General features: G+C 38.8%; 1 protein-coding gene across 3 annotated transcripts in view; it reads right to left on the bottom strand.

Moving 5' to 3' along the window:
- Positions 1-24,724, bottom strand: part of CENPC (centromere protein C) — a 79,207-nt gene extending 54,483 nt beyond the window's left edge. For 2 of the 3 annotated variants that reach the window (XM_080676034.1, XM_080676036.1), the window contains exons 1-7: positions 24,480-24,724; positions 22,252-22,298; positions 21,051-21,121; positions 20,040-20,134; positions 18,948-19,053; positions 6,656-6,938; positions 5,335-5,550 (exon numbers count right to left, since the gene is read on the bottom strand). In XM_080676034.1, the coding sequence (XP_080532160.1) occupies positions 5,335-5,550; positions 6,656-6,938; positions 18,948-19,053; positions 20,040-20,134; positions 21,051-21,121; positions 22,252-22,298; positions 24,480-24,497 (836 nt within the window). In that variant the 5' untranslated portion in view covers positions 24,498-24,724. Of the gene's footprint in view, positions 1-5,334; positions 5,551-6,655; positions 6,939-18,947; positions 19,054-20,039; positions 20,135-21,050; positions 21,122-22,251; positions 22,299-23,359; positions 23,379-24,479 lie in introns of those variants that run through there. The other variant, XM_080676035.1, reaches the window with a different exon arrangement.
- Positions 24,725-26,058: the final 1,334 nt, after the last annotated feature.

The following is a 26,058-nucleotide window of genomic DNA, read 5'->3' as shown; positions in this document are numbered from 1 at the left end:
ACAGGCTGGAGGTTCTCAACAACCCCCTCCAAGTCAGAATGCCAATTGGAAGTCCAGATTGTTACCTGCACTGCTGACCAACTGGCTATAAATGAGAGGTTCCTACAACCCCCTCTTTGGATTTGATTAATTTGACAGAACAGCTCACAGAACTAAGAAAAACATGTTACTAGATCAATGGTTTATTGTAAAAGGATATAACTGAGTAAGAGCAAGATGGAGTAGGGGCAATGTATGTGGGAAGGCACTCCAGGCTTGTTCCATCTCTAAGTGTTTATGAACCAGGATGCTCTTGCACCCCATCCTCTTGGCTTTTAATGGAGGTTTCCTTACATACTTATAATTAAATAAATCACTGGTCAGGGGTGATTGGCTAAAACTTTCAACATTAATCACAAGGTAATTTACACTAGCAACTAGCTCCCATTTTCACCAATGCTTTCCAAAATTCATCTCATTAATATAACACTCCCCTCACCTCCCTGCCACTTTCAACACAGGAAATTCCAAGAGTTCTGGGAGTTGTAAACCAGGAACTGTGACCAAGGACCAAATATAAATGAGAAATATATTTTAGACATCTGATGACCAAATATTCATTTCTTATAAATCACAATATTGCAATATCCAAAACAAGGGAATTCTGAGACACCTTAAAGTCTAATATCTAAGAAAATACTTCCAAATTATATTACACAAAAATTCATTCCAAGTATGAATAATTCACCCACATTTTCATGCATGTTTCAATATTGTAATCATGGTAAATAAATAAATGGTGTATATCTAGAAAAATATAGTAAGTGCATTGGGATTAAGCATTACCTCTTCCAGTTAGTTGGGAAAGCTTCCCAGAGAAGGAAGAAATTATTCAAAGGATGGTATCCCTCCAAAATTCATAAATTAAAACCTAATCCCTGCTCTAGCCAGTTTGGCTCAGTGGATAGAGCATTGGCCTGGGGACTGAAGGGCCCCAGGTTCGATTCCAGTCAAGGGCACATGCCTGGGTTCAGGCTTGATCCCCAGTAGGGGCCATATAGGAGGCAGCTGATCAATGATTCTCTCTCATCACTGATGTTTCTATTTCTCTTTCCCTCTCCCTTCCTCTCTGAAATCAATAAAAATATGTTAAAACAAAAACCTAATCCCCAATGTCATGGTATTTGAGAGTGGGGCACTTAGCAGTTGATTTAGGCCATAAAGGTAAGTGGTCATGAATGAAATTAGTACCTTTATAAGAGGCCCCAGAAAGCCCTCTTGCCACCTGCTACCATGTGAGGTTATAGTAAGAAGACAGTCATCTTCAAACCGGGAAGCAAACTTCACAGACAATGAATCTACTTGAGCCCTGATTTTGGACTTCTCAGCCTCCAGAACTGTAAGAAATAAATTTCTGTTGTTTATAAGCCATAGTCTATGGTAGTACATTATAGCAGCCCCAATGGATTAAGACAACACTTTAAAGTGCGGAATAGAGAAAGATGTCTTCTGGCTAGATGGAAAATCAAGGAAGTCTTTGTGGCATTTGATCTGGATCTTGAAGGATGGATAAGACATGGTCATGAGAAAATGCAAGGAAGACAATCAGAAGGAAGAGCAAAAGCAAAAGCAATGAAGCAAGAAAGCACCAGGAATAGCCCTGTCAGTGGTTGAGCATTGACCTATGAACCAGGAGGTCACGGTTGGATTCCCAGCCACATGCCCTGATTTCATGCTTGAGCCCCAGTTGTGGCATGCAAGAGCAGCCGATCAATGATTCTCTCTCATCATTGCTGTTTCTATCTCTCTCTCCCTCTCCCTTCCTCTCAGAAATAAATAAAAATATATTTAAAAAAAGAAAAGAAAAAAGAAAGCACTAGGCATAGTGATTAGTTATGTCTGACTACAGCAATTAAACATAAAATTAAGTTTACTCATTAGTTCATTTAAAAGAACATTAAAAAAATATTTAATTATTTTTTGGACATAGATATAATTAGCCCATAAGTGCAACATATTTGTAGTAGATGGTGGGGTTAACATCCATAAATAAGGTAAAAGATTCCAGAGAGAGAGATCTCTACTATAAAACACAGACTGAAGAATGAATTTCATTCATTCATCCAGTATGTTTTTATAAAACCTTCCTAACATATTCACTAGCATTCTGATATATGTCACAGGAAATGCAAAAGAAACTCTAGACTCCTAGAAAGAAGGACTTATGTCTTAATCTACCACAAAAACAAGCAAACAAACAAAACCACATAAAATAGTTAAACTATAATGCAAGGCATGAAACTATTTTTAAAAAATACTGGAGTTGGGACTTGCAAAAAAACTAGAAACCTAGCATGAACTTTAATTTTAAAAAAATAATAAATAAAGATAGGCATATGACAAGGAAAAAAAAGTATGCCAAAGCAGGGACAACTACAAATATGTATGACCAAGTTGGAAGAATGACAAACTAGGGAGAGTGAAGGCCTTATATACCAGCTGAAAAATCTGAAGTTTATTCTATAGACCAGTGGTTCTCACCCTCACAGCCATTATATCTACTGTGTTTCCCCGAAAATAAAACATCCTCCAAAAATAAGACCTACTTACAGGTTTCCTTCTGAGTGAGATATAAGGCATCCCCCGAAAATAAGGCCCCCAGGCTCTGTCTCAGAATGAAAATTAATTTACCGTAAACTGGTGGCTAGGGCCGCCCCGACTGGCGTCTAGCAACCAGTGACGTTACGCGGAGTCCTGACGTCACTGCTGTGTGGAGGCGGAGCGGAGGTCGGAGTGAGCGGTGAGCGCGGGGCGGGAGAGAGGAGGAGACTTTCGCAGATGCGCGTAGAAGAACAGGAGGATTAGAGCGCACGGGACGTGGCGAAGGTGGTGGGTGCTGGTCTGTCTCTGGTGACACTACCTGATGCTCGCGGCCGCCTTCATGATGACTGAAGGTTCTCAGTCAGTGGCAGACCCTGCTCCAGCCCAGATCCAGGCCCCAGCAAGCCCAGTGACAGTCCCCAGGCAGGCCCCAGGGGGTAAATGTCTGATAAAGGGGTAGGGGGGATGTCTGGTGAAGGTGTTCAGTGGCACAGGGGTGGGGGGAGGGTGATCACTTAAAATGACACAGGAGGATCAGAGGGGGCAATCAAAATGACACAGGAGGATCAGAGGGGACAATCAAAATGACACAGGAGGATCAGAGGGGACAATCAAAATGACACAGGAGGATCAAAAGGGGTTACTAAAATGGTAATCCCCCCTCTGATCCCCCCTGTGTCATTTTGAGTGATCCTGCTCCCCCCCACCTTGATACCCCAATTCCTTTTTTTTTTACCCCTAGAAATGAGCGCAAAAAGAAAAAGCTACTCCGTGGAGTACAAGAAAGGAATCATGGAAGACTCTTGGGGCCAAAATCTTACTGCTTTCTGCAAAGAGAAGATGTTGAGTATCCGATTGGTCCGAAAATGGCGAGCAGAGTATGGTAACCTCATTGAACAAGTGGACAAGGGAAATGCTAAAAAGCGCAAGTGTGGATCAGGTCGGCAACCATTATTTTCCGAGCTGGAAGACCTGATCTGTGAATGGGTTGTTGACAGGAGAGAAAAGGCTTTGGTTGTGAATAGAGCTCAGATTCAAGAATTTGCCCTTGCAATGGCACCACAGTTTGACATAGCCCCTGAAGACTTCAAAGCAGCACAACACTGGCTGGATAATTTCCTTCAGCGAAGTGAACTGTCTTTAAGAAGATCTACAACATTGTTTAGGTTGCAAGATACTCAAGTTATTAAGCAAGCACTTGCATTCAGGTCCTTTATTGATGATGCTGACTTCTCTAAATACAATCTTTCCAACATGATTGCTATGGATGAAACTGCAGTGTTTATGGGCCAATCATCTCAAACAACAATTGAACAGCGGGGTGCCTCCTTAGCGTACATTCCCTCCACTGCTTACGAAAGTGCACGTGTTTCCTGTATTTTGGCAATTCGTCTGGATGGCACTAGAATCCCACCTTTAATCATTTCTAAGGGCAAGAAGGAAAAGATTGAACGTGTTTTGGGTGTTTTTATTCTTGAAACTGAAAAAGCCTGGGCCACACATGCAGTTATAAGGAAGTGGGTCGATTTAATGCTGCCGCTTGTTATGCGAGGGAGCCAAAGAGGTCTGCTAGTCTGGGATGCAATCAGCACTCACCGCGCTAAAGACATGAAGACATTTCTTCACGAAAGAAAAATAGATCAGATGATGATTCCCGCAGGAATGACGGCCTATCTCCAGACTCTTGATATTGCAATAAACAAGCCATTCATGCATGGGAATTAATGACTACATTGAAAATAGAATGGAGAGAAATCAGCGTGGAAACTTTGTGAAACCTAAACTGCAAGAAGTTGTGACTTGGGTGAAGAATTCATGGGAGAAAATCGCTGACAGTTGCATTACAAATGCACTGCGAGCAGGCTACTTTGACAAGAAGTACTCATTTAAAGACAGTGCTATTGCTAAACATGAGAGATTTGGTCCACTGATTCTGAAAGAAATGGAGTCACAAGAAATTCACCAGGAAATTCAGGAATTGGATTGTTATGATGATGTTCCAGAAGATGATGACATGATTGTCATTGAATAAATGAGTAAATTCTTGATACTGTAGGATTCACAGTTTGTCTGGTTTGTGTTGACAACTACCGTACTACCGTACCGTATACAGGTAATAAATTTCCTTTATTTTCATTTAACAATAAATGTGTACCGTATTCTTCTTCATGGAAAAATAAGACATCCCCTGAAAATAAGACCTAGCGTGTCTTTGGGGGCAAAAATTAATATAATACACTGTCTTATTTTCGGGGAAACACGGTAGTTAACTCTAATGTTCAGCCACAGGTAACAATTACTGTTTTGAAACTGTAGAACCACTGAAGGTTTTTCAGTAGTCAGAACAGGTTAAAATTTATTTTACAACTATCCTTTTATTAACACAAAGAGAACAGAAAAAAGATTTAAAACCCTTAAAAATGAAATACACAGGCATCCTGACATAATTATATTTCTAAATATTGCCTTCATTCTTTGATAGCATACAAACTAGAAAGTGATGAACAGAAGCAATGAAAGCTGAATAAATTTATTTTCCATTACATTGAATTTAGTGTCTATTAAATAGTGGTTTTAGGGTGATTTACTGGTAAGAAATTACACTCTCCTTACAGATTAGGCACCACTTCAATTATCATCAGTGTCAATTAAAATTCACTTCTAGTTAAAAATAACATTCAGTATCCTTAGATATTGTTGTTTATAGAATGTGAAAGAAAAAATGTCTCAAAGGACAGTTTCTCAATAACTCACCTGGATTCACTTTTTCTTTTTAAAGTTTCTAAAAACAAGGCTGAGAAACTCTTTTTAGCTCGTGACTGAATTTCATATTCTGAACCTTGCATTATTTTCTGAGGTGTTTCTGGCCGTTTTCTCTCTTGTGGTCTTTCTGATACTTCATCCTCTATATCTGATACTTTAGTCTCTGTTTCTACTTTCTTCAAAACATCTTTATCTTCAAAGTCTAACCTAAAAGATTAAAAAGAAGGCAAGCTGAATGCTCCCAGTTTGTTGAGTTTATGAGTTTTCCTGAACTCCCGCACAGTGACAACACAGACCACTTAGAAAAATTTCCACTGAGCCTTTATTTAAAATTTATAAATGATAATTTACAACCCCTTACTAAAAATGCAAAGCAAATCACTCAGAAAAATTAAGTTATGTATTTGTCAACAGAAAAAAATTAAAAAGGTAAATCATACACCAATGAAATATATAGCTTATAGCACTAGTTCTCAAATATTTAATATGAATTTGAATCATTTGGAGAATCTTATTCAAATGCAGATTCTCATTCAGTAGGTCCAGGACAGAGTTTGAGATTCTGTGTAGTAGATTTTCAAATAATGTCGTTTTATTCAGCATCATTTCACTATAACAGTGATGAGATGCCATAGGAACTTAACTTCTGTTTATATCAATTAGCCTATGGTAAAATTGGTTTTGTTATACTTCATTTCACTTAAAGTCACAGAACTTATCAATGCCATTTAGTATTGACTTACTGTATTACTAACAAGCTTCCAGATAATGCCATTGCTCTGATCCTTAGCCACAGACCACACTTTAAATAGCAAAATCTTAGAATGTACATAAAACCCTAGATAGAAATTACACTTCTTGCACAGATAGAAGCAAAAGACCTTGAATGTTCTACTTTGCTTCTTAAAGGCCAGAGGGAAAGTCCCCCAAAATGGACACGAGTTTACCATAACTCATTCTTAATAATCCTTATCCTGCTAGAAATGATCTGATATATACCTAACCTTGTAATTACAAATAATATAGAGAAATACAAATTGCTTCTCTTAGAAAGAACTTATTATCAGGGAAAAAAAGCATTTTCCCACAGACAATAGCAAAGTTATCCCCAGTTTCTTTGCTTCCCTGAAGTACACTTTAAGGCCTTCCTTATTAAATATAAATGTGATATATACTGAATATATGTTATTTCTTTTTCTAACATGTTAATAATCCTCAAAACTGTTAACTATATAAAAGATTAAATTACATACTTTTTGATATAAAATGTAAATCTTTTAGTAGGATTAATATTTAAATTTTAAAAGTTCACCTTTTTTTGGTTTTAAGAGAAATCTCTGTACTTGAAGATAACACGTTTACTGAATCTTCAAAAGCGTAGGTCTCTCTCTTTTGGCCAATAGACGAAACATCATTTTGCGGTACAGATGTTTTTGCATCCAAAAGAACAAAAGGTGAACCAACAGATAAGTAAAATTCCTCATTGGCATCATTGTGATGATCTTTGAGTTTTTTACTTGACATTTTTCTTGACTCTGGTGTTTTAGAACCAACATCAGCTGCCAAAATTTTCTGAGGAACCTCATGGTCTTGAACTAGAAAAAAATTACATGAAGATATTTAAAAACTTTTAAGTAATATTAGAACCTTTTTAAAATTCATCAACAATTTCATTAAAAATAATTTTCAGAAGACTCACCGATAATTAAGTTTATAATCAAAAGTCTACAAGTAAAATATGTAAGTACATACTTTAAAAGTATTAATTTAAGAAATTAATGAACTAAAATATGGTTCACACTCTGAAGTTTGAAATGATGGAAATCCTAAAACAGAAAATTCATAATTTTATTGATAGTCAATTTATTCAAGATCTGAATAAATCTATACATGGCTGAAACAATAAAGTAATCTTAGAGAAATTAAGAAATTCAATCTTTACGTTAAGCGTCAGTAAATTAGGGCAGTTAGATAAGCACATCTTTGTACATGTAATACACATATATATAGAATAACAGATACAGATATATACACAGTATACAGATATAACAGGTATGTGTATATAGAGAGAATATTTACATATATCTTTATATATACATGTCTCTATCTTTATATACCTTAACCTTCAAATATCAATGAAAAAGTAGAATGGCGAGGTAGTATTCATACTAATTCATACTCTTAAGAAGCAAAGATTGGAAACCAAGATGGTGGCATAGGTAAGCACCTAAACTGCTGCCTCGCACAACAATTTCAAAACTACAACTAAAAGACAGAACGGACACCATCCAGAACCACAGGAAAGCTGGCTGAGTGAAAATTCTACAACTAGAAGGAAAGAGAAAAGCTCACAGAGAATTGGAGGTACGGCAAAGGGTCTTTGTGCGCGCAGAGAGGAAGGGCGGCTGAGAGCCTGGCTGACTTTCTCTGGCGGAAGGGGGAAGGAAGCCTCCGACTGCACTGAACCCCAGTTCTGACTGCACTGAACCCCAGTCCCGGGCGAAACCCCGTGGACCCAGGTTCATACAGGGGGAGTCTGGACTGTCAGGTAGAGAGAAAGGCACCCGGAGACTCGGAGACCCGGGGGAGACCCGGGGGAACCAGGCTGGCAGGGTTCTGGAGGTGCGCGCGCCAGTGTGCACAAAGGCTGCGGAGGTTGCCACAGGTTTTCCCTAGCAGAAGGGAGTCCGAAGCTCCTGACTGCACTGAACCCCAATTCTGACTGCACTGAACCCCAGTTCCAGGCGAGCCCCTGGGGACCCACGCTCTTACGGGGTGGGAATCTGGACTCTCCGGCGGAGACTCCGGAGCCGGGGAAGGCAGAGGTCTGCAGGCGTGCATGCGCGCAAGGGCAAGGCTGACTGGAAGCCAAGACTGTCTGCTCCGCCCTGAGACTCCACCCCATCCAAGCTGAGCACAGAGGCTATTGCAATTTGGCAAGTCTAATCCTATAAGGCTGTCTCCAGCACCGAATTTCTCCCAGCGTAGACACAGCTGATCCTTACAGCCAACTGGTCTGGAGGTCAATTCCTCCCAGTGATACCAACAACAATCAAGACTTAACTACAACAAGGCTGTACACACAGTCCACAAAGGGGTGCACCAAGAGTGTCCACCTCAGGTTAACTGGGGAGGCCAACCCATTGGGCCATATAGGAAACCTCGCCCACAAATATACCGTACCAACTCAGGGAAGCAGTAAACATGCAGTGTCAAAGAATCAGATCACAAACGAAAGAAATGGAGGAAAAAAAACGACTGGATATAGAATTCAAAACCACGGTTATAAGGCTTTTCAAGAATATTCTAGAAAAGGCCGATAAATATAACGAGACCCTCGAAGATATGAAAAAGGACCAACTAGAAATTAAACATACACTGACTGAAATAAAAAATATTATACAGAGACCCAACTACAGACTACAGGAATGCAAGAATCAAGTCAAAGAATTGAAATACAAAGAAGCAAAAAACACTCAACCGAAAAAGGAAAAAAAAAAAAAAACCAAAAAGTTGAAGATAGTGTAAGAAGACTCTGGGACAACTTCAAGTGTACCAACATCAGAATTATGGGGGTGCCAGAAGAAGAGAGAGAGCAAGATACTGAAAACCTATTGGAAGAAATAATGACCGAAAACTTCCCCCACCTGGTGAAAGAAATAGACTTACAAGTCCAGGAAGCGCACAGAACCCCAAACAAAAGGAATCCAAAGAGGACCACACCAAGACACATCATAATTAAAATGCCAAGAGCAAAAGACAAAGAGAGAATATTAAAAGCAGCAAGAGAAAAACAGTTAATTACCTACAAGGGAGCACCCATACGATTGTCAACTGATTTCTCAACAGAAACTATGCAGGCCAGACGGGAGTGGCAAGAAATTTTCAATGTGATGAATAGCAAGAACCTACAACCAAGATTATTCTACCCAGCAAAGCTATCATTCAGAATTGAAGGGCAGATAAAGAGCTTCACAGATAAGAAAAAGCTAAAGGAGTTCAGCACCACCAAATCAGTATTATATGAAATGCTGAAAGGTATTCTTAAAGAAGAGGAAGAAGAAAAAAGTAAAGATAAAAATTATGAACAAATACAAATCTATCAACAAGTGAACCTAAAAATCAAGTGAATTAAAAACCTGAGGAACAGAATAATCTGGTGAATATAATAGAATCAGGGGCATAGAAAGGGAGTGGATTGATAATTCTCAGGGGGAAAGGGGTATGGGGGGGGTGGGGTTCAGGAAGAGACTGGACAAAAATCATACACCCATGGAAGAGGACAGTGGGGGGGAGGTAAGGGCAAAAGGTGGGGTGGGAACCGGGTGGAGGGGAGCTATGGGGGGAAAAAGGAGAAACAATTGTAATAATCTGAATAAAGATTTATTAAAAAAAAAAAAAGAAGCAAAGATTAAAAATTAAAAATACAAGCAAAAATGACTTTTAATTTTGGAACAAGATGGCATAAATTCACTTTTTCCTGCTTTTCACTCTAAATACAACTAAATTCCCTGGTAATTATTCATCAAACAACAATAACAACTCTGAAAGCTAGAAGGAAGAATGTAATTTGCTGTTGTTCCTCAAGCCTTAAGGAACAACAGATAATGTGGTTAATCCCCTGGGTTTTGTTTATATTTCATTCCCAAATTGGGCTCTAGAGAGGCCTACAATCCAGAACGGCCCATAGGTAAGAGAAGATGGAGAAGAGAACCTGCATTCTCTGACCAAAAGACTTAGAGAAGGAAAACACTCAGAGACATAATGGGAAACTCAAATTCCCACTCCATAAACCAGGCCTTGCAGTGGCAGAGCAGCAAAGCCTTCCAGCCGTGGGCAAACTACGGCCCGCAGGCCGCATCCGGCCCGTTCGGCTGTTCTATCCGGCCCGCGGAGCCGAAAGAGCAGAGGGTTCTCTTGCTCTCCCCTCCGCTCCTTTACTTTGAATTTATATTAGTTCACACAAACACTCCATCCATGCTTTTGTTCCGGCCCTCCGGTCCAGTTTAAGAACCCACTGTGGCCCTCGAGTCAAAAAGTTTGCCCACCCCTGCCTTAGGCAGTGTCAGGCCGTACTTTCATACTATAGGGCAGGGGCAGCAGAGGAGCAAAGCTCTGGGCCAAACCTGTCTCTGGACCAATCCTGTCTCTGGACCAATCCAGTCCCCACTTTAACAATCAGCCACTGCTACACAGACCACTGGTAGAATTGATCCACTGGTAGTACTGACACCCCAGGTCATCCCAGACCCTACTCCCAATGAGGGCACCAATAAAGATCCATTCCCTGCAGTTTCTGACCCCAACTTCCTTGGGTAAGGACATCAGGATGCTTAAGAAAGCACCTTCCATACACCCACACAGCACCAGCAAGAACTGAGCTGGAATCCCAGCATTATCAGAAAATTAAACAGACCACTGCTAGGACTCTAAACACTTAACTATCATTGGAAATAAAATCCACAAAAGTAGGCAAGAACCTACACATTAAAGCAAAATAGGGCAACTATGTGCTACAACAAAAGATTTAAATACAATCAAGCATCTCAATATAATAACCAAAATGTCAAGGATACATTCAAAATGATTCATCATACCAAAACCCAGAAGAAACACAACCTGAACAAGAAAACAGAATCAGTGGACACAAAATGGACCAAAAGGAATCGGATGTTGTAATTATTTAACAAGAATTTTAAAATAGCCATCATAAAAAATGTTTTAACAATCAATTCTCTTGAAACAAATGAAAACACAGAAACTCCTAAAGATATAGAAGTTACAAAAGAGAGACAGTTTTTTTTTTTGGATTTTCACCATTCTTATAGGTGTGCAGTGGTATCTAATTGTTGTTTTAATTTAAAAGTCCCTAATAACAAGAATGAACAAATCAAAATCACAATGAGGTACTACTTCACACTCATTAAAATGGTTATTATCAAAAGCAAAACAATGAAAAAAACAAACAAACAGAAAATAACAAGTGTCAGTAAGGATGCAGAGAAAGTGGAATCCTTGTGCACTGCTGGTGGGAATGGAGGCAACAGCATACAATAAAAACAATCTCTTCAATAAAAGGTGTTGGAAAAATTGGACAGATATACGAAAAAAAATGAAACTAGACCAATTTACACCATACACAAAAATAAACTCAAAATGGATAAAAGACTTAAATATAAGTAGTGAAACCTTAAAAATCCTAGAAGAAACCATAGGCAGCAAAATCTCAGACATCGCTCACACCAATTATGTTTGCCAGGAAATCTTCTAGGGCAGTGGTTGGCAAACTGCGGCTCGCAAGCCACATGCGGCTCTTTGGCCCCTTGAGTGTGGCTCTTCCACAAAATACCACAGCCTGGGCAAGTCTATTTTGAAGAAGTGGCGTTAGAAGAAGTTTAAGTTTAAAAAACTTGTCTCTCAAAAGAAATTTCAATCGTTGTACTGTTGATATTTGGCTCTGTTGACTAATGAGTTTGCCGACCACTGTTCTAGGGCAAGGGAAACAAAGGAAAAAAATAAACAAATAGGACTACATCAAAATAAAGTTTCTGGTCTGGCCCATGTGGCTCACTGGTTAAGCATCAATGTAGGAACCAGGAGGTCACGGTTTGATCTCTGGTCAGGGCACATGCCCAGGTTGCAGTTTCAATTCCCAGTAGGGGGCATGCAGGAAGCAGCCGATCAATGATTCTCTCATCATTAATGTTTTTATCTTTCTCTCCCTCTCCCTTCCTCTCTGAAATCAATAAAAATATATTTTAAAAAACAAAATAAAAAAAAATAAAAACCATCTGCACAGAATTTTAACCATCAACAAAATGAAAAGGGATCCCACTATATGGGAGAACATTAGTTGCCAATGTTACATCTGATAAGGGGTTAATTTCCAAAATATATAAAGAACTCATACAACTTAACAAAAGGAAGACAAGCAATCCAATTAAAAAATGAACAAAGGAGTTCTTCAAAGAGGACATACAGATGGCCAAGAGATACATGAAAAAATGCTCAAAGTCACTAATCATCAGAGAGATGCAAATTATAAAAAACCATGAGGTATTACCTCACACCTGCCAGAATGGCCACCATCAACAAATCAACAAATGACAAGTGCTGGCAAGGATGTGGAGAAAAGGGAACCTTAGTACACTTCCCATTTTGTGCATGAAGCAAGACTTTATTAATATTACATATCATGATATTCCAACACTCTATGATTAAAAAATACAAAAAATATAACAATTTTTAAGTATACATATTAATTTTATTAATTAAATGAATACTTTTATTAATTCAAACCACTTGTCATATTTCCAAAAAAGTATTAAAATTTTTATATGGGCTGCTTAAAGAGGCTTTGTAATATTTTAATGTAAACAGACATTTGCTAAATATGGGTGACTAGTTGGTATGAAATATAAAAAATTTAAATTGTAATACTGCTGGTGGAAATGCAGACTACTGCAGACATTATGCAAAACAGTATGGAGTTTCCTCAAAAAATTAAATATGGAACTTCTATTTGACCCAGTGATCCCACTTTGAGGAATATCCTAAGAAACTCAAAACACCAATCAGAAAGAATGTATGCATCCCTTGGTTCATACTAGTGTTATTTACAATAGCTAAGATCTGGAAACAGCCCAAATGCCCATCAGTATATGAGTGGATAAAAAAGCTGTGGTACATTTACACTATGGAATACTATCCTATATAATGAAAGCCTAATATGCTAAGTGTCCAGTCAGCCATTCAACCAATCAAAGCATAATATGCTAATGATATGCTAAGGCTGCTCAAACACTAGCTATGACATGCACTGACCACCAGGGGGCAGAGAGTTGATCGGTCAACCAGTCGCTATGACGTGCACTGACCAACAGGGGGCAGACGCTCCAACTGGTAGGTTAGCTTGCTGCTGGGGTCCAGCTGATCAGGACTGAGCGAGACGGGCCAGCCACGCCCTGGAGCCCTCCAACAGTCCCTCCCTGGCTGGCCAACCTTCCGCATCCCTCCCCGGCCCCGATCGTGCACCAGTGGGTTCGCTCGGCCTGGCCTGCGCCCTCTCGCAATCCAGGCTGAGGGACCCCCCACCCCCGAGAACATGAATTTTGTGCACCAGGCTTCTAGTGCAGCAATAAAAAAGAAGGACCTCTTTGAGATAGCATGAAGGGAACTGGAGAATATTATGCTAAGTGAAATGAGCAAGTCAAAGAAAGACAAGTATCATATGATCTCACTCATATGTGGAATCTAATGAACAAAATAAACTGATGAACCAAATAAATCCAGAGACATAGAAGAATGGCACAGAATGACAAATCTCAGAAGTGAGGAGAGGGAGCGGGAAGAGTTTAACCCAGCCTTGAGAAAACTACGGCCCGCGGGCCGGATCCGGCTGTTCTATCCGGTTCTCTTGCTCTCCCCTCCGCTCCTTTACTTTGAATTTATATTAGTTCACACAAACACTCCATCCATGCTTTTGTTCCGGCCCTCCGGTCCAGTTTAAGAACCCACTGTGGCCCTCGAGTCAAAAAGTTTGCCCACCCCTGGTTTAACCAAAGAACTTTCATGCATAATCCATGGACACAGACAATATTGAGGTAAAAGCATGGCGGTGGGGGAGAGGAGCATGAAGTAGGTAGAAAAGGGGGGATATCTGTAATACTTTCAACAATAGAGATAAACTTAAACAAAAACACAGTTTGGTGGTTCCTCAAAAAATGAAAAATACAACTGATCCAATAACTTCTTTTTTTGGATATATATCCTAAAGAACTGAAAGACATATCTATAGACCCCTGTTCATAGCAGCATTATTCACAATAGACAAAAGATAAAAATCACCGAAATGAATGAACCTTGAAGACATTAGTTAAATGGGATAAGTCAGCTGCAAAAGAACAAATATTGATTCCACTCATATGAAGTATTTAAGGTACCGTATTTTTCCGTGTATAAGATGCCCGCCACTTTTCCAACCCCAAATTAAGAAATCAATATTTTAAACATTTTGCTGAGTTTCCTCTTAAAACCGTCTTCTTTTTTGGCATCTTAAGGAGTTGTTCTTTCTGTTTTCTCCACTGTCTGATCATACACTCAGTGGGAGGAAGTCCAAATTATCACTCTGCAGCTCTATTTCCATGCTCTTTTTTTTTTTTTTTTTGGCATAGCTGGCTACATTCAGTGTGAATTTTGCAGAGTAAGCCAATTGCTTACTGATATTTACCTTTTTATTTTTTGACATCTTTATGGGCTCAGAATGCTCCAGTCCCTGCTGCATCTGTGCACACCTCCACCATTACAGCATCAGCTGACGTCAGTAACAATAAGGCTCATGATTGAAGGTATGGGCAGCTACACACCTGCCTGCATCCGCCCGACTCCCTCTTCACTGACTTCCGAGTATAAGATGCCCCTCGATTTTCAGTCTAACGATTTAAAAAAAAAACGCATCTTCTACATGGAAAAATACGGTAGTCAAATTCAGAGACAGAAAGTAGAATGGTGGATACCAGAGACTGGGGGAGGTACAGAGGTTTGTTTGTACAAGATGAAGAAGCTCTGTGGACAGATGGTGTGTGAACAATGTGAACGTATATAATGCAAATATACAGTACCCTTAAAATTGGTTAAAATGGTAAATTTTATACTTTACAATTTTTAAAAAGGAATAAAGAACAAAGAACATGATCTGTGTTTAAATATAAATAAACATTGTTTAAAACAAAAATAAAGTTTTATTGTGTTGAAAGATGTCAAAATACATAAAAGGTTTTTAAAATATCAACTAAAAGGAATAAAATATATAACAACATGTCAGTTGGGAATTAGTTGTTCTAGTTACTATGTCTGCAAAATAAATAAATTATATATATATATAAAAAGAGGTAATATGCAAATTAGCTGGGACACTGTAACAGTCACAACGGGCTCAGGAGGAGGCTGCATGCGCAGATGGGCCGGAGGGGACTGCGTGCGCGGTGAGACAAGCCACGGATGGCACAGGCCCAGAGACAGGGGGGCCTGCCCAAGCCGCCACAGTGTGGCTGGAGCAGGCCCGGAGCGGACACACTGCGGCGCGCCAGCAGTCCCGCCTCTGCACGTGAGCTGCAGAGGAAACACCTTTTCTGACCGCTCATTGGCTAAGTTCCTTGTATGCCACCACTCACAGTGTTCTTGGTAACTTGGGTAATAAGAATCCAAGAAGGTGATCTAGGGTTTTTCCACCTCACTCCTGGAGGAAAAAATGAAGGTCTGCTACTGGAGGGGCTAAGAAATGTCATATCCTGCCCGAGCTGGTTTGGTTCAGTGGATAGAGCCTCAGTCTGCGGACCGCAGGGTCTGGGTTCAATTCTGATCAAGGGTATGTACCTAGGTTGCAGGCTCCTCCCTGGCCGGGGCCCAGGTCAGGGCTCATGCAGGAGGCAATCAATCGAAGTGTCCCTCTCACATTGATGTCTCTGTCTTTCCCTCTCTCTTCCACACTCTTTAAAAATCAATGGAAAAATAACCTCAGGTGAGGATAAAAAAAAGAAAGAAATGTCATATCCTATGAAAGAGACATCTTGAAAATGCCTAAAGAAAGTTGTCATTTTTTCATGGTGAAGGGACTGGAGTCTGTATTGATGAAAACACCTTGGTGGCTGCGGCAGGCGGCAGTGGCAGCAGCAGTGGGGTGATGGGGGTGGCGCCTTCCCCTGATCAACCCAGTCACCTCCTGCAGAGGGAGGCCAGACTGTGGCTTAGGCCCGCTCCCCACAGGGAGCGGGCCTAAGCCGTCAGTAAGACATCCCCTGAGGGCTCCTGGACTGTGAGAGGGGGCAGGCTGGGCTGAGGGACCCCCGCCTCCCAGTGCACAAATTTCGTGCACCGGGACTCTAGTAACTCCATAACTTGGTTGTGGAGAACAACCATTATTATGTTCATAGATACTATGGAACAGGAATTTGGCAGGACACGGTAGTGATGGCTTATCTCTGTCCCATAAAGTCTGGGGCCTGGAATCATCTGAAAGCTTGCTTACTCACATGACTGACATCTGAGACTGGCTGTAGGCTGAAGGACTATTTCTGACTATGTATTTCTCTCTGAAGTGGGCTAGTTTGGCCTTCGTCATAGCATGGTGTGTGGGATCCAAAGGGGTAGAGGGGGAGGGGATGGTCATATACTAAGAGAAAATTGAGAGAACCAAACAGAAGCCATAATAGCCTTTTATGACCTAACTTTGGGAAGTCACACAGTATTACACATGCCACATTCTATAATAAATGATATGATACAATATGTAAAAACAACTTCCCTGAAGGGGTGGGAGAAAAAGATGCTGACCTAAGATCACATATATTACTTTGCTCTGTCAGTTGAGATGGTCTTGAAGCAACAACATCCCAGGAGTGACAGTATACCTAGCATTCAGATCTTGGTTCCTAGTACAATTCTCCAATAATAGGAAACTTTGGCTCCTTTGAGAAATTACTGATTCTAGCATAGGGCAGGAAATATGTAAGACTAGAGGCCCGATGCACAAAATTCGTGCAAGGGTAGGCCCTCGCAGCTGCCCCGGCTTCGTCCAGAAGGTCATCTGGACGGTCGTTCTGCTGTACGGTCTAATTAGCATATTAGCTCTTTATTATATAGGATGAGCTTAGAGAATCTCGAGAAAGCGCACAAAAACAACAAAAACAAAAATGAGGCATATCAAAGAGGCATAGAAGCCAAGGAAATAACTTCTAATAGCAAATGCTGGAACAATTTGAGTCACAAAATTAATAAAATAGCATTAGATTACAAGCCAAAGTATAAAATAAGGTCCTACTTAAAAAACTAGAAAAAGAGCAAAATAAAAAGAGAAGAAGGAAAAAAGTAAGAGCAGAAATCAATGAAACTGAAAACATGAGAATATGGAAAATTACCGAAAAAAGCTAATTCTTTGAAAAAGTGACTAAAGATGATAGACCTCTAGCAAAATTGACAAAGATAAAAAGACAAGACACAAATTACCAATATCCAGGATAAAATAATGTTTATCACAATGGATCCTGCAGCCATTAAAAAGACTATAAGGAAATACTAGGCTCATAAATTGAACAACTTAGAGGAAATGAAGTAATTCCTCAAAACCCACAATTATCAAAATTCTGTCAAGACTAAATAACCTAAGAAGTCATATAACTATTAAAGAATTGAATTTCTAATTTAAAAGGTCTTGAAAAAGAAATCTCACAGGTCATGATATCACAGAAAATGTTATACCAAACATTCAAAGAATTAAAACCAAGTTTATTCAGTCCCTTCCAGAAATTAGAAGAGAGAATAATTTCCAACTTTTTAAATAATGTGAATATTGCCATCATGCCAAAACTATACAAATATAGCATAAAAAAAGAAAACTACATGAGTACCTCTCATTAACTTATGTGCAAAAACTTCTCAATAATATTTTAGCAAATCACATCCTACAATGTATAAAAATTAGTAATATGTTATAATTTACATTTATAGGAAAGCACACTCAACAAACAAATATATTTTTTCAAGTATAAATGAAACATCCATAGATATCCTAGATCAAAAAACAAATTTAAAATTATTGAAATCACATAGTGTATGCTATTCTATAAAGGAATCAAAATTAGAAATTAGTAAGAAAAAGAAAATAGGGCAATCAATCCCTAAATACTTGGATCAACACACTCCTAAATAATCAGTGGTTTAAAGAGAAAGACTCAAAGTATATGTAAAAATACACAGAAATAAATAAAAGTGAACAGCAAATGCAACACATCAAAATCTGTGCAATGCAGCTATAGCAGTGCTGAGAGGGAAATTAATAACACTAAATGAATATACTTGTATTCACTAAGCCCAATGTTTCCAAGGTTCTTCCACATTATAACATGTGTCAGCAGCACTTCATTCCTTTTTATGGCTGAATAATATTCCACTGAGCATATATGCCACATTATTTATCCATTCATCTGTTGATGGCCACTTGTTTCAATTTGGTATTATGAATAATGCTACAATGAACACTGGGGTGGGTACAAGTAACTATTTTGGCTCCTTATTTTCAATTATTTTGAGTATAAACCTAAGAGTAGAATTGCTGGGTCACATAACAATTCTAGATGTAATTTTTTGAGATAAAAAATACATATATTTATTGATGCTTTAAAAGAAAAATCTATTTGAAAATTACTAAAGCTATACTGTACAGTCCCTATAATTCTTATTTAGTTAATGTCTCTTACCACATCCTAGTAAGCAATGTTCCTACCACTAAAACAAAGAAATAAATAATCATATAAAACTTATTATTGTTCATATTTTTAAAAAAAACAAACACTAAAATAAACTTGAGAGAGAATCAAAAACAACTTCATTTCACAATTCTCCCTAAACTGGCCATGACCTTTTCACTCAAGTCAACACATGCATCACCTGCAACATTTCTAACTTTTTAAATCTATCTAATGTATTATAAAATCATACACCTGAAACCTATGTAATTTTATTAACAAATGTCACCCCAGTAAATTCAATAAAAGATAAAAATAAATAAATAAATCTAGGCAAATAATACCCATGGGCATGCCACCAACCTGATATGCTGACAGCTTTGCTTGGTTCTGGAGTGAACTGCAGAGAGGCTCCTTTCTTTCTTGAAGAAACTGGAACTGACTTGGAATGTGATATCTGGCAGTGAGCCTAAAAGAAATACAACATTAGATCAACACTATTAAATTACCAATTCCGATTATAAACAGTTGTTTTTAAATTGGAAAGAAAACAAGTATTTAAAAATAATAAACCAGCTGGCAGAGCTGTATATTTAAAATTGATTCAACTTTCAAAAATTAATATATCACATCGGAAAGTTCTCTCAATTCTGAAAAAAATGGATCTGTGTTCGTTTTTTGCAACCAAAAGGTTATATATATTTATTTGTTTGTAATAAATATTATTTCTAGCATTACATGATTTTTATCTCATGATATTGATACAATGCATATATCAATGCATATAAGTTACTGATATTGATACAATGCATCAATCTTAATCAGATTTCTCAAGTTCTACATGTACTCATTTGTGTGTATATAATTAGTTCTATTCAATTCTCAAGCCTCCAATTTCAAACACAGGAAATGTCAAATCAAAATGTTTACAAATACTTCTAAATGTTACAGAAAATCAATGGGAATGTAAGATTCCCTTTTAAAAATAAGACAACTAAAATGTACCTAACTACATTGTGTATTGCTTCACTCATTAAAATATTAAACCTGGCCTGGCTGGCATAGCTTAGTGGTTGAGGGTCAACCTATCAACCAGGAGGTCACGGTTCAATTCCCAGCCAGGACACATGCCCAGGCTGTGGCTCAATCCCCATTTGTGCAGTAGGCAGCTAATCAATGATTCTCTATCATCAATATTTTTATTGATTTCAGAGAGGGAGGGAGAGGGAGAGAGAGAGATAGAAATATTGATGATGAGAGAGAATCATTGATTGGCTGCCTCCTGCACAAATGGGGATCAAGCCCCCAACCCGGGCATATGCCCTGATGGTGAATTGAACCGTGACCTCCTGGTTCATAGGTCGATGCTCAACCACTAAGCCAACACAGCCAGGCAATTAAAATATATATTTTTAAAATATATTAAACCTGTACCAGCTTTTCTTTTTGACTTACCTCTCTGCTTGGTGACTGAAGACAAGTGTCTTTTATTTTGGGTGTTGAACAAACCATTGAGTTTGTAGAATTAGTGCTAAAGTCATTGGCAAGACCTAAAAAGTAGTAAGAAATTTTTAAGAATGAAATACAATATAAAATCTTTTGGTTACAATTAAAAGCCTTATATGACATAAAGAAGTCTTCTGATTCTTTAAACACAATTAGCTTAAATGAAGCAGGGGTCCTCAAACTTTTTAAACAGGGGGCCAGTTCACTGTCCCTCAGACCGTTGGAGGGCCGGACTATAGTTTAAAAAAAAAACTATGAACAAATTCCTATGCGCACTGCGGGCCCGGGACGAGTCGGCTGCTAAGCAGGACAGGCAGCGGCACCCGGCGGGCCGGATAAATGTCCTCGGCAGGCCGCATGTGGCCCGCGGGCCGTAGTTTGAGGACGCCTGAAGTACAGACATCAATATTAATATTCAAATGTTCCTAGAAGGAATCAAGAGCTACAAAAGACAAGATGTTGAAATATGTGCCAGATTTTTCGGGGCTTATAACAGAAGATACTTTTCCATAATCTGTGTTTATTTCTTTAATTGGCCTATTTTCTTATTCCAATACCTTCTGATGCTGACAAGTATTTAGGCCATAATTCACCATTTCTTTAGAAACTGGTACAAATAACCAAACATTATTCCAAGCTCTCCAGTGACCACAAGAATTCTGCACATTTATTTCTATTACATGAAATACTTTCTTTTGTGTATAATAATTATGTATTTCCAGACTATAGGAATCAACTCTAAATTAAAGATAATGACAATTGTTTTCATTTTTGCCAGTATTATCCTCAGGATACTGGAAGATACATGAAGAATTGCACATGTACTTAAACTTCCTGAGAAAATATTTTGCAATACTTAAATGCTGAAACATATTTGTTGCATCTGACACTGACAAATATGACAAATTTTTATCTTCATCCATCCAGACCCTCGAAGTCCATTTGGAAATGAAGCCTTACTTTGTTCTTCAAAACAGTCTTGTAAGAGTACCAATATGTTCTGGCCTTGCCTCATATTAATGCCAGGTTCCCTAATATCAAGGAAAGAAGGAAAAATGTTAACATATAATTTCCAAAAGATATTTGTTATTTAAGTTGCCATCTACTTTGAAAATTCTCTATCTCCTTATTATAAGTTGTTAATTTACTTCATGAGGAAAATATCACCTTTACTATCTGAGGACAAAACAACTATTTGACAATCCAAAAGTTCCTAGAAAAACATGTGAGGTAGTATGTCATTATCTACATTAATAATTATACTCCTTGATCAGAAAGCCATGTTTAAAGCTATTTTAGGTTACTGATGTATCAAAACAAGAACATAAACACTTTTGAACAAATACATTCAGTCCTGAAATGCTTTTTTAATAAGGACTCTACGGTCACAAGTACTAACAGCTCCAAGTAACACTGTCTTCTCTACAAGTTCTCAAATGCACTTTCGATTCAATATCGTTAGTCTTAATGGTAGTTTATGAATCCATATAAATTTTAATTAAAAATTATACTGAGGTAATTGTAAATTCACATAACAGTTGTAAGAAATAATGTAGAAGAGATCCCTTGTTCACTTTGTTTCCCCCAAATTTCAAAAACATCCTGTAAAACTTTAGTTTACTATCACAACCAAGTTACTGATATTGATACAATGCATCAACCTTAATCAGATTTCTCAAGTTCTACATGTACTCATTTGTGTGTATATAATTAGTTCTATTCAATTTATCATATCTGTAGGTTCAGACATCACCACCACAATCAAGGTACTGAACAGTTCCATCACCATAAATATCCTTCTACTGCCCTTTTACAATACCCACCTTTCTTTTAGTCCCACTGAACAAACTACATCTTTCTATTAATTACCATTTAATCCATTCTACTGAGTGCTATCTTTTCCCATGGCTATTAGTCCTAATTGATACTATTTCTTCCAGGTCCATCATTCATCGGGTGAATTTCATTTTTCAAAGCCACTAAGTCATTGCATTGCTTCCATTACTATGTGTCTGTTAATATGAAATAACTAAAATGACTGTACTTTATGGACATAGAAATCATTATTTTAGCTGGAGGTAATATTTTTCCTTCATTTAAAAATTCTACGTTATGGGAAGAAAAGTCATCTTAAATTTTATATAAGTTGATTTATAATCACCTGGAAGATTGGCAAAATCTTCTTCTGTAGCCATTTTTGAGATGATCCTAAAAATAAATTATATTATCAATTTGGTTTCTTTGTTTAAATATATTCAAATACAACTTATCTTCAAAGTAATTTCACCCCCAATCTGAGTATGCCAGAAAATGTTATTCTTTTATTCATCGAGCAAGTACTTGTTAATTGCCTATTAGAGGAATAAAGAGAAATTCTTCTCTATTTGTTTCTAAACCTTTGCTTGTACTATTTCTTCACCCTCTGATTTACTCCATCCTCTTCCTCCTCTTCCTCCTCTTCCTTCACATCTTCCCATAACTTTTCCATCATCAAAACCCTAAGTATTTGGGCATCCAATAATTAAAGTTGGTTGACTAACAATGTCCACTTATCTCCTTTCCTTGCAGGTAGAGCCCTCTAAAATAATAATAAAGAACTAAAATGGCTTAAAACAATGAAAAATAGAATGGAAGAGAAGACCATCTATAGACACACACATTTAACAACTTATGTAAAATAAATGAAGCATGATAACTGAAGAAACAAAATGAATTAGTATTAGCCTAAAGCCGTGGTCAGCAAACTGCGGCTCGCAAGCCACATGTGGCTCTTTGGCCCCTTGAGTGTGGCTCTTCCACAAAATACCACAGCCTGGGCAAGTCTATTTTGAAGAAGTGGCATTAAAAGAAGTTTAAGTTTAAAAAAGTTGTCTCAAAAGAAATTTCAATAGTTGTACTGTTGATATTTGGCTCTGTTGACTAATGAGTTTGCCGACCACTGGCCTAAAGCAAGCTCAGAGAATACTGTTTTTGATAAGGAATGAAGCTGATATGTCCTTCAGTAAGTGAATGTATAAATAAACTATGGATTATTCAGCACTAAAAATAAATGAGCTATTGGGGGTGCGGGAAGAGACTGGACAAAAATCGTACACCTATGGATGAGGACAGTGGGGGGTGGTAAGGGCAGAGGGTGGGATAAAGATTTATTAAATTAAAAAAAATAAACAGGAAAAAAATTAAATGAGCTATCAAGCCATGAAAAGACATAAAGGAACCTTAAATGCATATTCCTAAGTGAAAGACGCCAGTCTGAAAAGGCTACATACTGTATGATTCCAAGTATATGCCTCTCTGGAAAAAGCAGAATATGGAGACAATAAACAGATTAGTGGTCACCTGGGTAGTGGGGGAGGAGGATGAATAGCAAGCATAGAGAATTTATAGGGCAATGAAAATACTCTGAATGATACCATAATAATGGATACATGTCATTCATTAGACATTTGTCCAAACCCATAGAATATACAATACCAAGAGTGAACCCTAATGAAAACTATGGGCACTGAGTGATTATGTGTCAATGTAGGTTCATCAACTGTAAAAAAAATGTATCACTCTGGTGGGGGGTGTTGATAATGGAGCTGGCTATGCATGCGTGGGGGCCAGGGGTATACGGGGAATCTCTCTGTACCTTCCCCTCAAGTTTGCTGTAAACCTAAAAAATATATATATTAAGTTGTTTTCAAATGGTAAATTTCATTCCCCTTCTCTTCCCCCAATAACCTTTTTTTATTATATAACGTATGTGTTCACAGTAAAAAGTACACATTACACCACACTGTCATACAGCTCTCTGTGCACACAATAACGTTATACAAATGGGAGTCAATCCATGCTGAAGATTTTCTTAAAAAGGGAAATAGAGTAGAAATACAAATTTAGGATACGGGGTGACATGGGTTGTATAATATACGGTCACCATAAGCGAAGTCTGAAATACAGAATAGTGAATACCAAGGTAGTTCAGAAACATGTCAACAAAAAATGTGGTTCCCTCGGGTCATTCACAGCTTGCACTTTTTCACAGCTGCCCCTCAGAAAGCGTCATCAATACCAGATTCGCCATAAACAATCTGCTTCTTCAGATCAGCCTGTCTGAAGCAAAGGCACACTTTTAAGGCAGGTCAGTAGTTCCATGGGCAGAAAATTATTTAGAGGACTAGGAGCCGGCGTTAGGCTAGAAAGCAAGACTCCCTGCAGAGAAAGATGTCATTAGAGCCGCAATTACAAGAAACCTTGACAAATCAATACCCTAACTATGGCTATGAGCAATCACTCCAGATCTCAAACATTTCGCGCGGCCTTCCCACTGAAATCCCCAAGAAGTCACAGACTTCGCCGCCGCCTAAGGCGCGAGAACCGGAGGCGGCCGGGACCCGCACTTACCAGCCCCGATGCAGCCATGTTCAGGCCCGGCTCCGCTCGCGCAGGGAGTCGAGGGCGGGAGCCCACCCGGGCCCGACTCGAGGAAGCCCAGCACGGAGAGAGGCCCGAGAGAAGCAGCTAGCGGCGAACCGGAGGCGCCGGCGTTACAGGAGGCCAGAGCGGGGGCGCTCCGCACCCATTGGCTCTGCCGCTCACAAACACAGAGCTTCGCAGGCTCCGCAGTTTGAAATGAGCTGCACATGCGCAAAACGGGCCGCACAACCCATAGGAGGAAGGCCGTTATAGGCCTGCCCCCTCATTGGACCCTCCCACAGTTCCGCCCTCACCGCCCCTCCCTATCTTTCCGCCCTATCTTTCCGCGTAGCCACGCCCTATCTTTTCCCGTAGCCCCGCCCCTTTCTCCCGGAGGCTCGTCCTCCCTCCCCTTAAGCGGAGGCTGAGCTTAAAGCTGGGCGTTTCCTTGGCTGGTGTGGCGCTGGGAACCGCCTTAGCTCCTTGAACGCAGTGTAAAACTTTTCAACGATTCTATTATAGAGTAAAAAGTAATACTTTTATTTTTTATTAAATGAGGGTAATATTTTCATGATGCATTGCCAGCAAAATGTCATGTAAATAGTAGATCAGAAGTCTTGAAACCTGCTCAGCCTAGTCAGCTATGTCATCCAACACAAATTGTAGCACCGTTCTGGGTGTTTTCTTAATTAGATAATGGGAAAGCTAAATTAGACTTCTTCCTACCTGACCCCCCCCCTTTTTTTTACACTATTTTTTTTTAATTTTGTTAATCCTCATCAGAGGATAGTTTTTTGATTGATTTTTAGAGAGACTGGAAGGGAGGGAGGGGGGAAAGAGAGAGAGAAATGTAAGAGAAATGCAAGGATTGGTTGCCTCTCCCACGCACCTATACCCTTTATCCCCCCCCCCCCCCCCCCATGGAACCTGCAACCTAGATACTTGCCCTTGACCAGGAATCGGAACCTGCAAGCTTGGTTTATCAGTATGACACTCTAACCAACTGAGCACCCAGCCAGGGCCCTACCTACCATTTTATGATTCTTGTGATTTCTGCTTTTTAGCCTAACTCCGGCTCCTAGTCCTCTAAATAAAAATTTGAAAGGGAATTTTTATCAGCAAATACATTACTTATTGAATAAATTCATTAATCAAGAGTTGAGTAAAGGCCATTTTTTCTTTCTTCTTTTTATTTATTTTTTTTTGTGTGTGTGTGTGTGTATGTGTATGTGTGTGTGTATGTGTGTAGGGAACAGGGGTTACAAATTAACTCTGAAATCTGACAAACCTGAGTTCCACTATACCGCCACTAATTCTGCCATAATGGGCAACTTAATTAAAATATTTCTCAAGTCCCTTGTCTGTTAGTGGGAATAATATTAAAGTTTTGAGATATTGGATTAATTCCTTTTAAGATCTAGGTGAAATGCCTGGAACATAGTAAGAATAAATAATGTAAATGGTTGTCATGGTAATTTTTAAACTTAGTCTAGCAGAAGTTTTGCCAATCAGGCTATATTATATAATTTGGTGCTGTCATATTTGGTATAGATAAAACTATCACTTA

The sequence above is a fragment of the Plecotus auritus genome (genome assembly GCF_963455305.1).
Source record: "Plecotus auritus genome assembly, chromosome: 1".
NCBI lineage: Eukaryota > Metazoa > Chordata > Mammalia > Chiroptera > Vespertilionidae > Plecotus > Plecotus auritus.
The sequence above is the reverse complement of the archived record's forward strand: the minus strand, read 5'-3'. Positions and strand labels throughout refer to the sequence as shown.